At 38.0% G+C, this 19,023-nt stretch overlaps 1 protein-coding gene across 5 annotated transcripts in view; it reads left to right on the top strand.

Annotated features, from left to right (window-relative positions):
* Positions 1-19,023, top strand: part of LOC117400435 (zinc finger protein 40-like) — a 100,630-nt gene that overhangs the window by 60,829 nt on the left and 20,778 nt on the right. For 4 of the 5 annotated variants that reach the window (XM_034000403.3, XM_034000402.3, XM_034000407.3 and 1 more), the window contains 3 exons: positions 6,558-12,430; positions 12,981-13,117; positions 16,698-16,873. In XM_034000403.3, the coding sequence (XP_033856294.3) occupies positions 6,558-12,430; positions 12,981-13,117; positions 16,698-16,873 (6,186 nt within the window). The remainder of the gene's footprint in view (positions 1-6,557; positions 12,431-12,980; positions 13,118-16,697; positions 16,874-19,023) is intronic. The other variant, XM_034000406.3, reaches the window with a different exon arrangement.

Below are 19,023 nucleotides of genomic sequence, written 5' to 3' on the forward strand. Positions count from 1 at the left end.
TGTTGCAGGTATGTTATGTAAGCAAATAAATTACTTTTGTCATAGAATGGCAAACTCTGCCACTTACTGGTAAAGGAAAGCAAAAGTTTTGTTTTCCTGTAATAGAGTAATGTGAAGTTAACCTGTTCAGGTATTTGCATAGATAAGGGTTTGTTTCAGAGCTGATTATGTGTTATACATGTGCTAAGCTGTTTTTCATGTTAATTAATATTTACTCCAGATATTTAGTTCATTTTTAGTATTGTAGTACTTCTTAGTATTGTATCAAATGTGTTTCCAATGTGAATTTGCCTGCAATCATTTATGATTTGTCCGTCAATCTGACGGGCAAACCTCTAACACTGTGGCAAAATGTGTTTGCCCCTGATTATGATAAAACTTGGTGCAAATGGGAGCTGACCAACTTTGTCCTTTAATGCTATTTTGGTGACATGCTTTGCCCCATCCCTTACATGTTAGTGCCAGTGGTCGGCATAACTTTTGGGGTGTGGCCTCATTTGCATTGTAGCTTTGAACGATTTTGATGAAGGAACAAAGAGGGGCAGCTGCGTTTTCAGTTTATTTGAAACACAGGCGCTGTCGATCCCGTTGCGAAAAGGGAACAGCAAGTGGTGATGGTGATGGAGCAAAAATGTTCAATGCTATATTTTAAAATAAACAATAAATAATATAGCTGTGTGAACTGTGATGTGGAACATGCAATCTTTAACTTTAGGTCAGTACATGGGGAAAAAAATTATGAATTCAAATATACATCATACTTCATAGTTACTGGAAGTAATTTATTCCAAAGTGTTTTACATTGGAACATGCACGTAATCATTAGCTGTGTGGCGTCTTCTGGGAATTTGCAAATATTTCAAACTCCACAGAATAAGAAAAATAAATGATCTGGAATACATTATTTCACAGAAGTATGAAGTATTGCCTTTTTATTATTTGTCTGCCAGAATTTTGCAAAGCAGCATTACTGTATGAAGCTGGTATAGGTCATTCTGTCTGTACTCTGTACATTGTCGTTTGGTCCTAACAGCTGTAGTGGAAAGACATGATTCATACCTAACTTTAGTGTTACTGTGAAAAGTTAATCCTTTGGAATGATGCATTAGGTTAGCAAGTAACTGAATTTGTAACGATTTATGCAGTACACAAAGTTACCTTTTTATTGCCTTCCTGAGCCGAATCTAAAGACTCCAACCTTTCAAATGGGGCATTGGATTAGCAAATAACTACACTTATAGCAGTGCAATACACAAAGTTACTCATTCATTGCCTTCTCATCGTACTGACAGCAATGTATGAATGTGCAGAATGTGACACTTCCGATGACACTATTTGGTATAACACAGGGGTATCTGTACTTTTTAGGGGGTGGGGGCTCTGCTCCACCACTTATTTAGTTTGTGCATTTTAACTCAGTTAGAATTTAATTTAATTAAATGCAAAATGTAGTAAAGGTTAACTGCTCACAATGTACTATTATTGATTTTTAGGACCACTCCGGTGCATTGCTTTGCCGCTACTTTGTTAAATATTTTTAAGTGCAACTTTCTGTGTCGGGTTTGAAACGCATACGAGGAAATTATGAAGAGGTGTAATCATATGTGTTTTAAAATAAATGTTTCATACATTCTTCTTTTTTTCACAGCAGTTCTAAAAGCCATATTCCAAATCACAGTTGTTATTATTATTATTATTATTATTATTATTATTATTATTATTGTTATTTGTTTATTTAGCAGACACCTTTTATCCAAGGCAACTTACAGAGACTAGGGTGTGTGAACTATGCATCAGCTCACCCGAAAGACGGAGCACAAGGAGGTGAAGTGACAATGAGTCAGTGGCTGAGGTGGGATTTGAACCGGGTACCTCCTGGTTACATGCTCTTTTCTTTAACCACTGGACCACATAGCCTCCCAGTTCCCATATAAATATTAAATAAACTCAATATTGCAAAGGCTGGAAGAATAAAAAGAATGTTTATGAATATAACGAAACCTTGCAGTCACATATGCCAGAATTGCTTAATTAATGTAAATATTTTTAAATAATTGTGGCAGAGTGGTTGCTGATTATGTACAGGTGCAGAGGTGATGCAGTGCAGGAATAAACAGACAGAGATTTGTAATCCGGTATGGAAAATAGTTGTTTTATTTTTGTTATAATCCAGGTCTTGTGACCAAATAATAAGATCCGGTAATACACAGCAATGTGTAAAACACAGAGTACAGAAAACGGGGATTGCAGCCCTAAATAATAAAGACACGTTATCTGCCCCACAATAATACTTGCCACGATCACCTGTCCCGGTGCGTGCAGTAGTGCTCATGGTGGGTGATAACAATTTATTATAGTTTGTGACAGTTTTAGTGCAGCGGTGATCCGGTTTGGTGCTGGCCAAGGCGACAGCTCCGGATTCGTGTTAGCTGTATGGTGGTACAAAAACACAGACAGTTACTAACAAATTACAAACCAAACAAAACACTCATAAATATTTATTTTAACACACAAGTCTCTGTGTCTCTCACGGTCCTTCCAGTCTCTCAATAAAAACCAAGCGAAGGAAAAGATTTACAATTCTCCGGCCCCTTTTATGCGATTATGCATGACCCCTTGGGAAACGATTGTAGCTGACTCTATACCCTGCAGCTGCTACCTCGTTTACCTTCCAGGTCAATACATTCCTGCAACTGAGTCTTGCCTTTTTCCAGGATAACTGACCTCCCGACCCAGGGAATGAACTGTCAGGCCAACCTGTCCAAAGCCTTTCCCTTTCGCAAGTATAAACTAACCTTCTCCAGTTGTATGATCGACTCTTAAGAGCTCTCTCTATCGAGTGTGTCTGTAGTTCCCTTTCAATTTTATTGCTGGAAGTCACCTCGCCACTTCCCCGGAATCAGCTGAAGATTGAGCTAATGCTACGCAACTGCATTTCCTCAACGATTCTGGCGATTGTAGTCTGCTTTCACTAACCTTGCAGCTTGCTGCATGTGTTTCTATCTTTTTCTCTACTTTTTGCAGCTGTTTTGAAGGTAAAATTAAGATAAGGGAGAACGTGATCCTCCAGCGAGACCCAGCTTTGCTGCGCGCCGCTGTTGACTCAAAGACTCTGGGAGACTTAGTGCCCCTACAGATTGTTTGTTACTATTGTTTTTTCATTACCTCTTACAGTGAAAAAAAAAAAGGCCATTACACTACAGCTTGCTGTTGAGTGTCTATGTGTACTACTGCCATGCTTCCTCCAATAGGTCTGGCATACTGTTGAGCAGACCCTATGTACATTCAAACTACTCACCCATAAAAGCGGTGTGTAGGTCCAATATTTTATTCTCGCTCTCTTCTGTCTTTTTTTTTTTTCTCCCGACTGTAGGCTGTGCAATCCCGCGCAAGCTACACGCTGCACCGGTTGAATACTGCACGTGACCCAGAAGGCACCATCAAACTACAGTGCTCCACTCCGCTGTAAGCTTCGCACTGCATCGGCTGTGTGACTGCATGCACTGCGCTGTCTGTAGGCACCACACCGTTGCATGCTACGCACTGTTCCGGTTGTGTGATTGCATAAGCCACAGACTAGACACACAGCTCAGTACTCTCGGTGCTTGAAGCCCTCAGAACTTGGTGCTTCGGTGCCACAGTGTCTCGGCCTTGACGCCCTTGGTACCCTCGGGTCTTCAGTGATCTACAGCCTTGGTGCTCAAGCGCTCCCCTGCATCAGTGGCGTCTATGCCCCACGGTGCTCCATTGCCTCGGCGCTTTGGCATCCTCGAGGCCTTGAGTGCCCTTAATGCTCCCAACACCTCGGTGCCTATCCCTCAGTGCTTAAACACTCACTGCATCGGTGCCCTTGATGCCCCCTGTGTGTAGGCAGTGGCCCACACCGTTGCAAGCTACGCTAAGCTTTCCTTTTACCTTAAATAAATATATAACAATACAAAGAATTTAAATAATGTGTTGTCTTTCGTTGACTATATCTGGTTGTGTTTTTTTTTTTAAATATTCTACATTTTCTTTTTAATTACTGTTATTATGGTAAATGCTTATTTAGGCACTGTACGATTTGACTGGGGAAAGATAACGTATAGGTTTATTGGAGTTAACAAAACAAAAAAACCGGAAACCTTTTCACTTATTTTAGCTTAATTATTGAGCTTATTGCTGCATTTAAATTGTTTTCTTTATGTTAAGTTTTCAGGGCATTTTTTTAATGAAACCGGAGTATAATAAACCATCACCTCTGCACTTAAGCATTTGTATATCAGCTGATATCCCAGCACGCCTTTCTTCTTAAAGGTGTATCAGCCTCTATACATACACCCCCAGTATTGCCCAAATGTTAGCAAAGTACCAGCTAACTTGGGAAAATGTGGCCTCGACTTGCACAGATTCTGCTTCGTCATACATGCCAGGGACTTGGGTTGCCACCTGAAGAGCTGTGTTATGTTATTATTATTATTTATTTCTTAGCAGACTTACCATTGTTAGAAGATATCACATTATTTTTACATACAATTACATTATTTATTTATTTATTTATTTATTTATTTATTTTTACATATTATTTTTACATACAATTACCCATTTATACAGTTGGGTTTTCACTGGAGCAATCTAGGTAAAGTACCTTGCTCAAGGGTACAGCAGCAGTGTCCCCCAGCTGGGATTGAACCCACAATCCTCCGGTCAAGAGTCCAGAGCCCTAACCACTACTCCACACTGCAAATGAAAAGAAAATATAATTTAATTTATTGTAGACATACTCTGTCTCAAACTGCGGAAATGGTCTATGGCATAATACTCTCACAAGCATAGCTATACATATTGGTGCTTATGTATAGCTATTATGTACCATATATCACCTTACAGGTCAATAATACAACAAAAAATGTTCTGAATGATAATACCCGAAAATAATCTTAATATGCTTTTAATAAAGTAGCCCGTGCAAATCTAGTATCAGGCGGTGGATTGCGCTTATCGTCAGCTTGAAAATCCTGCATTCATTGTCACTATTTTTGCTTTGAAAATAATCGGTTATTTTTTTTTAAGCAGTTGTTTTTTACGTTTTAGCCTCTCGAAGTGCTTAACACAGAAAATCCACCCCTTCAACTCTCTGATTTGGTTAAGTGTTGTGTCAATATGTTAATGTAACAGTATTCAGCAGGTTTAATTCGACTTTATGAAGCAAAATGAGTTAATTCTATAGGGTGATGCAAAACTTTTGGCCATAGCTGTATATACTTTAAAGATAAGCCCCCCCAAAACAAAAAGTAGGATCGCTACCTAACCCTAACCCTAATCCTATTTTACACAACGTGAGTCCCAAGTAGTTGAAAATGCTTCAAACAATACAATTACACTGCTTTAGGTAATTGCTCTTTGGTTTAGTTGGTTCTTGTAGATATGTGTGAATTTTAAATACTGCTATGCGGGAATAACATTTTGAAAAATACGAAAATGCCTCTCTATGCTTGATTGTTATGCAGCAGTAGAATGACTGATGCTATATTGTGGCACAGTAATTGGTGCATTGGAGTGGGAAATTTGACAGAAGATGTGGGTGTTACTATATCTGCCAGTTACATGATAAACCCAGTTATAAACATAGCAATGAATGGAGTGTTTCACTAGCTATCTTAAGGAAAATGCCTGGAAAGTGACAGCTGGGGCATAAAAATGCAATTTCTGTTGCAGTTTTATTGCATTTCTACTGTTGTTGTCTGAAGTGATTTTATGAAGCCTACTACCAACTACAGTGGGTGCTATACCCCATTTATTCATATTCATCTCAAAGTTATTGTTTAGACAAACAAAGTATTTGCAGGTAAACATTTCGATTAATATCTGTAACTTTTTTTGTGTTTTGAAACATTGACCAAATACTTAATAAAGGATTTCTTTGCTTATTTTCAATTTTTAAAAAATATGAACTACCATATTTGAACTTCTGTTACTTATATGTCACTACATAAAAATACAGTGAATTAATGTACACAATTTTTTTTTTTAAATAGACCACATTGTGAAAAATATATCACTAGTGAACAGAGTATATATATATAGAGAGAGAGAGAGAGATTTTCCTCTCATCCTCAGCACTGACATGTTTTCTGCTGTACTGACGTATAGAGGCTATAAACTAAGTAAAAGTGTCATAATTTTAATCAATATTTTAAACTGTCCACGACCCCCCATCCTAGCGCACGCTTTATATGCTTTCAGAAAATGCTGAGAATTTGGGACAGCCCCTAAATATGTCAACATTTTTTTTTTTTTTTTTTTTTTTAATTGGGAAACTGTACTTGAAGTTTCACATACTGTATTCTGTTATTGTAATAGAAGGTGACAGGTTCCTGCTCTGACTAGGTAGCATACATTTCCTGGAGGTTTTTGATAAGTTGACACATGAAACATCAGTTGTATGCCTACTGCTTTAGCTTCTTACTTATTTGCCTTGCTTTAACTCTAGAATGGTAATAAAGTTTAAAATGAATGAAAGCATTATGGTCCATATGCTGTTAAGAATTTTACAAAGTATTCCATTTGTTCAACAGGTATCAATGAGCGTGGCAGAAGAAATACAGAAACCATAAAAGGTGTAAAGCGAAAAAAAGTGGTTTCTGAAAATCAAATAAAGAAAAACCCCAAGTCACCTGTAAAGAAACCTCCACAGTCAAAGATTTGTACATCAACAGCATCTAAACTTAAAGTAAAGGCAGACACATCCTCCAGTTCGTTACCTGACCCATCAAATCAGTTACGCAGTTCATCTGTACAAAATGGAGACCTGCAAAATGAAAAATCTGCAGTGCAAGATGTCCTTCAGAAGAAAAGAGTGAACACCGAGTCCATTGTGGAAACAACAGATTGTGAAAGACCAATGCAGGCAGAGACCCCTTTGGTGCAGCAGCAGTCATTTGATCTGTGTAATGGGGAAGTAGAAGACTGTCAAAACGGTAACAAATTACAATGGGTAGTAGCAGATAAAACGTTCATGTCACAAGAACAGCCCGATTGCCCGACTGCCACCACGTCATTGTCAAATGAAAACTGGAACTTTAATCCTGCAGGCAGCACTTGCATTTCAAACAGTGCCTCTTCTTCAAATCCTAGTGCTTCACTTGAAGTCTTGTTGAAAGCAATGGAGCCAGATCTGAGCTCTTTGACAAAGAAAAAATCCTCTACTTGTGGTGCCCATATAGGAAAACCAGGACTAAATGATGGAATATCAGACAGCAATTTAAGTGTTCGAAATCAGTCTTCAATGTCACAGCCTGAGTTTGTTTCTGGGTCCCATTATTATCCCAGTATTTTACAGACAGTGCAGTTGCCTTCAACAAAAAATGAGCAAGCACATAATCAAATTGCATCTCATTTACAGTATCGGCATGCATCAACTGGGCAACAAAATTCACAGCAATCTGTTCACTTTGTAAGATCAAGTGGCAACCAACATGGCCAAGAAAAACATTGCCTGCGGCAACCTTACAGTGTGGCAGATATCTCTTCCCTTACTCATGTTCCTGATTCTTCAAGCCCTCAGGATCTTCACCAGAGTCAGCCCATGGTTCATACATGTCAGTCAGTGTCTGCCAGTGTGCCCAGTTCTATACAAGTTCCTGTAACTCCTGGATATAATCCGATACAACTGGCTACAGTTCTGAATCATGGGGTAGAACAGATGTCAAATATCTCTGTTAGGGACCAGAAACCTAAAAAACAAGGAAAATACGTTTGTGAATATTGCAACCGGGCTTGTGCTAAACCCAGTGTCCTCCTAAAGCACATCCGGTCCCACACAGGGGAACGGCCCTATCCTTGTGTCACATGTGGATTTTCTTTTAAAACTAAAAGCAATTTGTACAAGCACAAAAAATCCCATGCCCATGCTATCAAGCTAGGCCTGGTCTTACGTCCAGATTCTAGCAGTGGGACTCTATCACAAGATTCTGACAAAGCACTTAGTATTCACTCAGATGTGGATGAAAGCGGTGAAAGTGAGGAGGAAAGCACACCTGACGAAAGACACTTAGAATCGGAATCAGCACAAAGTAGTATTATGTCACTTTCTGAGAACAGTTTACAAAAAACAATCTCTATCCCAGCCAGTCAAATGGATAAAACCTTGGTTGTTTATGAGGCAGCAGAATCTGGAATAGATCAGATGTCATCTGAACCCAAAGTAACTGCTGCTTTGCCAAAAGTGGTAGTTTACCCTGTAAATGTATCCCCACTGAGAGCCGACAGTCCAAAAGTAACAGACTCTACCCCCGAGCTAGCCACAGCACAGAGGCAAAGGGAATTCCAAACAGCAAGTATAAGGTCAAGCTTATCAGTGATGTCTTCGTTAATAAAGGTTGATAACACAAACCTGCCCCAAGATGACATGAGTGATATTGAGGTGAGGCACAGTAAATCACCTGGAAGTGGGCATGCACAGTTACAAAGGCAACAGGCAACAGACTTTTCACAACAGCAGCAAGGCAAATGCCTTTTAAGTCCAAGGAGCTTAGGCAGCACAGATTCTGGTTACTTTTCAAGGTCGGAAAGTGCAGATCAAACCATAAGTCCTAGTCCCTTTGTTAAGTTAATACCTCCAGCTGAAATAGATATAAATAAAAACATCTTGCCTTGTCCATCTCACACCACCCAAGTCATGGCATCAATAGTGCAGTCTAACTACACAGAGAAAACGTCTGCTCTATCTGGCCAGATGCGTCCACCAATTGAAACAAAGTCACTTGAAGAGCGAATCTCAAAATTAATTTCAGATAATGAAGCAGTGGTTGATGACAAACAGTTAGACAGTGTCAAACCAAGAAGGACATCTCTTTCAAGAAGAGGGAGCATAGACTCTCCAAAATCTTATATATTCAAAGACTCTTTCCAGTTTGATTTAAAACCTATTGGCAGAAGGACAAGCTCAAGCTCTGATGTACCAAAGTCCCCTTTCACGCCCACAGATAAGTCAAAGCCAGTGTTCCTTTTGTCTGTCCCTTCCCAGTATCTATCTATGGACAATTTGCCAATAACTAGAAGTAATTCTATGCCTACAACACCTGGATACTCAACTCTCCCCCCTAATGTAGCACCCCCACCTCATCCACTGCGAGGTAGTCAGTCATTTGATGACAAAATAGGGTATTTTTGTGATGATGTCTTTGTATCTGGTCCTCCCACTCCACTTCAAGCAGTTCATCCCCGTACACTTGTGAGACAGACAGCTATTGAGGATTCTTCAACCAGTGAAGGTCACAGTCTTGCCTCAACACATTCTGTGGATGAAAGCTACCATGGGTCCATCTTGACCACAGAAATAATGCGAAGAAGTAAATCATGTGAACAAGGATCACCTCCAGAGAAGAGTAAAAAATCACAGCTAGGCAGAGGGACAATGTATGAATGTGAAACTTGCCGAAACCGATACCGCAAGCTGGAGAACTTTGAAAATCACAAAAAGTTCTACTGTTCAGAATTGCATGGACCAAAAAGCAAAGGTTTAGCTGTGCGAGAGCTGGAGCAGGATATGTTACCACGCAGTACACAACACCAAATTTTTCATTACAGAGTGACGCCGGCCACAGATGTTGTGGAGCAAACACCATTGATAAGAAAGAGAAGAAAAATGAAAAGTGTTGGAGATGACGATGAACCTTCACCTACTGAAAGTAGTGCTCCATTTTCTTCCAGCTTTGATTCTGTGTCAACCCAGCTGTCCCAAGAAATGTGTAGTAGGTTTTTTGGTAAGAATGCTGCTATTGAGGGAGAATTACAGCCCACCAACATTCCAGGGCAAGGTTCTCAAGTGCAACTAGTTGCAAGAAGTACAGAGGCTGTAGATTCAAGATTGTCTCCCATCAGAGAAACTTCTAAAGAGAGAGGAGACTTCAAAAGACAGGGCAGCGGTATATCTGTGATTCAGCATACAAACTCATTAAGCAGGCCCAGTTCATTTGAGAAATCTGAGTCTTTTGAGAACTTTTCTCCTGTTAATTTACAAGACAAGGAAATTCAAATTATAACCAAACAGCTGTCTATAACAACAGTGAATGCTAATCAAGAGAAAAGCCAACAGACAGCTATACTAGAAAAGCCCCTGCTTGACCAGCAGAATGATGAAAGAACAGTTCCTGGGGAAAGTACCATTCCTGTACATCAATCAAGACTAGTTCGCCAACACAACATTCAAGTTCCTGAAATTCTGGTTACCGAAGAGCCAGACAGGGAGCAGGAAAGCCAAGCACCAGAACAAGAAAAGCCATTGGAAACATTTAACTGGCCCCAGCGTAGTGAAAGTCTGTCTAAACTGCCAACAGAAAAACTCCCTCCAAAGAAAAAAAGAATTCGGTTAGCTGAAATGGAAAACTCATCTGCAGACTCAAGCCTTGAATCTTCGTTGTCTAGAAGCCTTAGTCGGGAAAGCAGCTTATCACGTTGTTCTAGCATGTCTGCTTCTTTTGATAGGGATGAGGTGCCAAGAGCCGAGAGTCCTTTGAAGGCAGACTGTATAGGCAAATCCTCTGAGTTTCGTGTGCTGCCAGTGGCCTCCAATACCTTGGGTGTTCCTAGTTCACACTTCAGAGAAATGAGAAGGGCTACGTCTGAGCAAATCAGTTGCACTCAACCTTCTGTTGAGGTTACCGCAGAATATCGCAGTAAGTCATTTGATTGTGGAAGCATTTCACCCACAAGATCGATATCCCCTATGGAGACAGTTTTGCAACAGGCTTCTGCAGTAGTAGTAGTAGGAGTTCAGGTGCCTCTTATAGAAAGGAGAAGAGGTCCTCTTGTGCGGCAGATGTCTTTAAATATTGGTCCTGAAAGCCAACAGTCCCATGGCAAGCTCCCAATGTCCTTTAAGCAGGGTCCTACAGTCAGCATGGCTGCAGTAACACATCAGAGGTCCCAGGCTGCTTGTAGATCTTTGATGGCAAATCTAATTGCACAACATTCGATACGAGAACCTGTTCAGAACAAGAGTGAGCACTTTGTTCAGGGTGTTAATTTGGGCAGTCAAATACATGTGCAGCAGCCCCCAGTCCATGGACTTCCGCATCCATGGCAATACATTTCCACTGGTCATAATACTCTACTGTCACAGCATTCATCAGTCCCACAAATTGCAGACCAGAGAGAAATACAGAGGCCTTCTGTCGAAACTTCTGATTCACAGCAAAATAAAACCTATACTCCGAAGTATCAGTTGCATGTAGTTCCTCTAGAAACTGGTCAAATATGCATGCTACCAACTACACAAGTTTCATGCAGTACCTTGCCTATAATAAATATTCAAGTTTCAAATGAAGTAAACAGTAAGTATAAACCACCAGAAGAAATATCAAGTTTATATTTGATGCCCCAGGTTCACCAAGTAATTGCCAGTTCAAAACCAAATGATCAGGTGAACCAGTCTCCTGGAACTGCCCCTGTACATAACACTGATACTGACATAAGTAAAATGTCACAAGTTCACCAAGACGAACCGCAGACTTTAATTCATTCTCAAGAAAAATGCCTCTCTGTTCCAGGGATTCAAAAAAACATTAATGACACAAGAAACTCTTCTGCATCAGGTTCCTTGCAGTGTGTTCAGAAAATGTCATCTGTGGGTCTTTTTCCACAACAGGAACCTACTGCTTCAAGTAAACGGATGCTTTCCCCTGCCAATAGTTTAGATATTGCTATGGAAAAGCACCAGAAACGAGCTAAGGATGAACATGGAGCAGCCTGTACCACTGAAGGTAGATCTTTGAATTTCCAAAACACAAGAGCTGCAGAGGTAACTAGACAAAGGAAACTTATGCTGGTTAGACAGATGTGCACAACAGAACCAGTGGAAAGCCTATTATCAGACCTGGAAATTGTCCCACAGCATCAAGGGGAACCTCATCAAGACAAAATGTCTTCTGAAACATCAGATAATGAAACAGTTTCTCCTTTATCAAACTCTCTTACAAGGATTTCACCTGGGCCATTGGTTTCTCTACAGCTGGTGAATTCAGATTTGAAAACTTTAGGCAAAGGTCAAGAGAGAAGGTCTCCTGTGAGTACTCAATTCAAACCAGTTGGCTTTCAAGGCCAAGTAAAACTAGCCTCATTTGTTTCAGTGGTGAACACAAGAGATAGCCATCGTTTGTCATTTCCAAGTCTGAAGACAGCAACAAGTTTCACTTGGTGTTTTCTGATGAAAAGAAAGCCTCTGCACGTGCTGCAAGCTGACCAAAGGGTTTCTGCTTATTCCACATGGGCCATTAGTGCAAACAATCCAAATCCTCTTGGACTACCAACAAAGGTTGCTCTGTATCTCTTTGATTCCAAACAGAAGGCAAAGAAGATACACTATACTCAAGCAATAACTACAAGTTCTAAATTTGACATCTTGGCTTACTCCAGCAAGTTGAAAAATAGCTTGCCCAAGGTATGCAAGGTATGATAAAAAAAAAAAAGATAATATAAATAAATATTATATAAATATATATATATATTTTTTACAATTATTTTCTGCATGCAAATAATGATTAAATAATAATCAGTCAAAATGAGCATTCATTTGAAATACTAGTAATACAAAGTAAATAATAAGTAATAATACATTATTGTGTTTATTATGTTTGAATGGAACGAGAATAAACTGAAAGTATTACACTTTGGTTATAATTTGAAGGAGGCATTAATCTTATGTCACCGCTAGTTCTTACTCACATATAAAAGGAATAATGGATCATTAAGATTATAAGCAAAATGCATCGGCAGCAGTAATTTAGCAATTTCAATGTTTAACTGTTGCAATGAGAATGTTACATTTCTTTGATAAGTGCCAAATGCACTAATCATCTAATGCACTGTGCCATCTAATGTACAGCAGACTGATATTACTTGTATAATAAAAAATAGCTGCTTATCTCCTTGCATTCATATGATTTAAAAAAAATAGATATAAGGTAAATATATTTAATATTTTTCGTTGTGCTTCACAGGTCTTGAGCCCTCAAAAAACATTTATAAAGGATAGCAGCAGCAAGGACAAGGTTGAAAATCAGCAAACCAATGAACCAGCCAAGGAACAGTCATTAACAAAAAGTGAACCAGCACGAGTCAGAATCTTTGATGGAGGGTATGTACAGTGGCAAAGATGTGGCTTATAGTACAAGAAGGGAAAAGAGCATACATTATTCTGTTTGTTTCCTCTTATTAATTAGAAATGGGTGCCACATTGCGTCTTTAAAGACACCAACATTAAAAATATGCATTTACTCTGATGGTGGTAATTCTCTGTGTCAGATGATAACACCTTTACAGCCAAGCATTTTGCCATAGGTGTAACTCTACAGCCAAGCGTTTTATGACCATTTTTACCACACTGTTTTTAAAGATTTTATTTATTCAGCAAGAGCACTTCTTAAAAATAAATTATGTTACCTTAGGTACCCTAGATTAAACTGAAGGGATATTTTTTTCTTCGCAATTTAACCCCTTTGCAGCCTCCGTCATCTATGTTTGATTCCCCTAGTGCTCTTTGGGTAGCCTCTTTCGGCCATGTTCGATTTTGCGTTATGCATCCCTTCTTAGCTATGCAACTAAGGCATTCCGTCATTGAATTGCACCAAACTCTGTATATAGACAGTCAAGCCCTTTGCAAACCTGCCAGATGTGTCTCTGTTTACTTAACAGCTTGATTGGTAGGCTATTTGCTTTGAAGACATAGTGGCTTTGATTGGTGTTGTAGTTGTCACACACCCACGTTCCCAGATCACCTGCATGGAGTTTTTTCAGCCAAAAAAAAAACTTCCTATTTGTATTTCCTATTTCAAAAGTACAACAAATGTATCTAATACATGGAAGGAATTCATTGTGTGACATTCTAAACTTGTAGAAATAAGTTTATGTAGAAGTATATGCATGTATAAACTGTAACATTCCCATGTGCCGTAATCTCTGTATTTTACCGCATATATGAATTCCTTCTGTTTATTTGATATATTCTGTGAAAATAACAGTAACTGAATTTGTTTTATTACACAGACATGCAAAACACAGATGGAATGTAATGCAAGTAGGAGGAGACGCTATGGATGATTCATATTTCTTTATACTTTTTAAATCTGTATTGTGGGCGGACATATAATGTAATAATCAAATGTAGAAACTAGAGTGTGTGTGTGTGTGTGTGTGTATATATATATATATATATATATATATATATATATATATATATATATATATATATATATATATATATATATATATATATATATATACACACTGAGTGTACAAAACATTAGGAACACCTTCCTAATATTGAGTTGCACCCCCTTTTGCCCTCAGAACAGCCTCAATTTGTCGGGGCATGGACTCTACAAGGTGTTGAAAGCGTTCCACAGGGATGCTGGCCCATGTTGACTCCAATGCTTCCCACAGTTGTGTCAAGTTGGCTGGTAGTGGATCTCTACTCCGAATAGCTTGTTCCATCTCATCCCACAGATGCTCAATTGGATTGAGATCTGGTGACTGGGCAGGCCACTGCAGTAAGCTGAATTCACTGTCATGTTCGTGGAACCATTCCTGGACATTCCTAGCCTTGTGGCATGGGGCATTATCCTGCTGAAAAAATCCATTAGCAGATGGATACACTGCTGCCATGAAGGAATGCACCTGTTTGGCAATGATGTTCAGATATCCTGTGGCATTCAAACATTGCTCCACTTTTATCAAGGGGCCCAATGTGTGCCATGAAAACACACCCCACACCATCACACCACCACCACCAGCCTGAAATGCTGACACACGGCATGATGGATGCATGTACTCATGTGCTTTCCACCATACCCTAGTCCTCCCATCAGCGTGAAACAGCAGGAACCGGGATTCATCAGACCAGGCAATGTTTTACCAATCCTCCGGTGTCCAGTGTTTTCGTTCCTTAGCCCACTGCAACCGCAGTTTCTTGTGTTTTGCTGAAAGAAGTAGAACTCTGTTAGGTCGTCGGCTGCCATACCCCATTCGTGTCAAGGTACGACAAGATTTTTGCATTCTTTTATGGGTCTTTCGGCACCAATGTTGTACTGGACTGTCAGTTGACTAACTGTAGCCCGTCTGTTGCTCTGCACAATTCGTGTAAGCCTCCTTTGGCCTCTTTCATCAATGAGCCGTTTTTGACCACTGGCTTGCCGTTGGCTGGATGTCCTTTGGGTGGTGGACCATCCTTGATACACACGGGAAACTGTTAAGCGTGAAAAACCCAGCAGCGCTGCAGTTCTTGACACACTCAAACCGGCGCGCCTGGCACCTACTACCATACCCCGTTCAAAGGCACTTAAATATTTTGTCTTGCCCATTTACCCTCTGAATGGCACACATACACAATCCATGTCTCAATTGTGTCAAGGCTTAAAAATCCTTCTTTAACCTGTCTCCCCTTCATCTACACTGATTGAAGAGGATTTACATCAATAAGGGATCATAGCGTTCACCTGGATTCACCTTGTCAGTCTATTTCATGGAAAGAGCAGGTGTTCCTAATGTTTTGTACACTCAGTGTATATATATATATATATATATATATATATATATATATATATATATATATATATATATATATATATATATATATATAAAATGCATGTTTTATTTTATTCCTTTATACAGCTAGATCTGTATTATAATAACTATGTAAATGCATTTGCTGTATGATAAGGATGTAGAGGGTGACAGTATTTTTATATACAAGTTTATTGATATTATATATATATATATATCATTCATTCATTAATGTTTGTATTGTTGTGCAACCTGTTGACATTTTCATTTTATCATGTGGTGAAGCCGTTTATGTTGAGTATAATAACTACAGGTTCAATAATTAATGTTAAAGTGCGTTTTTGCGGTCAAAGACATTTTATTATATTTTTCCTTGAAAATAGGACTTGATTCGATTTCTTTGAAGAACTTTGAGCATTCTCAAAATCATCCTGTTTATTTGAAGAAACATCACTGAAACTTCACGCCCAAGTTCACTCTGATTGGTTTTCAGAGTGCAATGACAAATTCGGCTTGCTTGTTTAAGGAAGTACAGATAAATGCGTGTGTGGAAAGTGTTAACATTTTAGAAGGACACAGATTTCAGAACAGAAACCAACATGCACTGAAACTGGAAAGAACAAAGGGAAAGTAAACCATACTTCCTACAGTAGCCGAATGCTGTGTCATTAGCAAAAAACTAATTACTTTGCAATTTATCAGGGTTTTCACAGATTTTTCAGTTGTTGATTTGATATAAACCAACTCTGGAAGTTCTTTATATGCCACAGTTAAACACTGAGGGTGAGGAGCCTGTCCATCTTAATCAACTATTTTCCAGTTGATATAGAATTAAACTTATTTTTATTTATTTATTTTTTTAAGAGTTTTCAATATTATTAACAACATATAATTAATAATAATAAAAAGAAGAAACTTATTTTTTTAAAAACAGGCAACATTTTGTTTCTGTGTCTTTTAATCTAAGAACTTCTCTGTAGTTTAATATCTGTGTTTGGCAGCACTAGACTAGTTAACATCCTCTTTGTAGTATATTCCTGATTGTTATATTCCACAGTGAACGGTGCAATCCACAAATTATGTACATAAATGTTTCAATTGGAAAACTTCATACATTGCATGATAATCTAACAATGTTGGTAAAATATTGTCACCAGGTATAAGTCCAATGAAGAGTATGTGTATGTCCGAGGCAGAGGAAGGGGAAAGTACATTTGTGAAGAGTGTGGGATACGGTGTAAGAAACCCAGTATGCTGAGGAAGCACATTCGAACGCACACTGATGTTCGGCCATATCACTGCAACTATTGTAACTTTTCCTTCAAAACAAAAGGTGAGAAAATGTTTTTAACAGCAGCTTTTAATATAATTAAAGTATATATTAGATAGGAATCATTTACATATGTATATACAGTCAACCTCGGTTAACTCGACTGGTGGATAAGTCGACAGGCAGTCTTGGTCCTGAATTTTCTCCATATAAAATGCCTCTTAATTGAATTCGACACCATGTTTTACTCGCCACTTATTACCGGTATTGAAGGGATAAAAACTGTTAAAGATTAGTGGTTAACTCGACTGTCATTTCACATGACTGACCTCTGTCTGGAAACGATCGTTCATGCATTCATTCGCAACTACCAAGTGCAGCTGGTTACAGTGTCAGTTCACAATGAGTGAGAAGTGAAAAATGTCTTCTTGTTCAACTGGCTTTAAAGCTCAGGTTATTCGGGATGACAAGCTTGTCAGCAGAACTTTCAAAGCGCGTGTTTTTGCATGCGAAACAATCGACAATGTTTGATTTATGTGTGAAACTGTAAGTTGTTTATTATTGTTTTTGTTCACCAAGTTAATTCTATATAATGTACATTTGTTAACTTTTGCTGTTTAAGCAGTCAAATTAGACACTACAAACCAACACCTAAAAGTATAGTCAGAAGTTTGTACACAGTTTGTGGTTGGATTGTTTTCATAAAAATAACGCTGTCGTTATTTTATTAATTATTATTTCAATTGAACTATACAAGTGGTACCAAGTTTGTACAGTACTGTGTACTGTAATTAATTAATTCATTGCAGTTCTTTCATGAGGACATTTAACTAAAAATAAACTTGTAAATACTGTAATACTATAAACGTATTGTGTGTGTATATATGTATGTGTGTGTATATATATATATATATATATATATATATATATATATATATTATTTTCCTCTTATCCTCAGCACTGACATGTTTTCTGCTGTACTGGCGTATAGAGGCTGTAAACTAAGTAAAAGTGTCATAATTTTAATCAATATTGTACACTGTCCCCGTCTGTGTTTTGGGTTTGTTATTTTATATTTTATATTTTTAATGTAAGAACAGATACAAATAGACATTGTTGGGGAATAAAGCATATCAGTGAATGCAAATAAATAATATCAGGCTAAGTTGCATATTATTTTAAAGAATTCTATACTGAAGACCAGGAATCATTTACTGGTACAGTAAAATGTTTCTGGTTAATTTTTATTTTGAATTTCAGTCTGGTTATCATGTATATAAGAAAATATATTTTTAAAAAAGATAATTTTACTTAAGTAGGATATTTATTTAGAACCCCCTGATACCTTGGTTACCTTTTTTTTTTTTTTTTTTTTAGAAGCATAATTTAAGAGAAACATGTGTATTTTTCAATCTGATAAAAGGTCAACATGACTCAGGAAAGTGTCACCCGCTGCCTACGTACACTGGGAAATGGAACAGCAAATCATTAAATCTGCCTACATACCTTCAGGCCTGTTCTACCAGTTACTCATAAAATATTCTGCTGTACCATTGAGAAAGAGACATTCTAAGAAAAAGCACTAATATATTCTGTGGTTTGTTATTCTTTGGCCCCTTAGCAAAGCCAGAAGCTTCTAATTTTATTATTTAAGATTAATGGCTCTTTCAGAGAAGAAAAAAATAAAATAAAATTGAATGCCTCCTTTTTAAAGTTTCTCACCATAAGTAACCATTTCAGTCCTACTTAGAAAAAATGAACATTAAACACCATAGGGTCCATTTTAATAATCTAAACAGCAAACATAATGCTGGTTTTTCACCAATAATGAGTTATTTACCCCCTTGTTACCATCAGTAAATACAATAAGAATAAAGTGGAATGAGATTCGCAAATAAAACAGGTGTGTAGGTTTTGGGGGTGGTTAAATTTCGTCATTGTTTAGTTGATTAAAATATCAATAAAATGCAAGTTTCCTAAAAAGCAGGTTATCATGTCTCTCATTTACAAGTTAAGATGTAAAAATATTCTGGACCATTAAAATGAAATTCAATATTATTTGATCTAGACAGGTGTTTTATATTTGTATTCATGGAGTATAATACATTATTCTTAACCATGAGTGAATTTTATGGTATTTTGGGCAGTCCTCAAAAATAAAACCAGATAATTAAAAACACCTTTTATATTTTATGATGTCTTTCAAAGACGCA

The sequence above is a fragment of the Acipenser ruthenus genome, chromosome 4, assembly GCF_902713425.1.
Source record: "Acipenser ruthenus chromosome 4, fAciRut3.2 maternal haplotype, whole genome shotgun sequence".
In the NCBI taxonomy this organism is placed as follows: Eukaryota; Metazoa; Chordata; class Actinopteri; order Acipenseriformes; family Acipenseridae; genus Acipenser; species Acipenser ruthenus.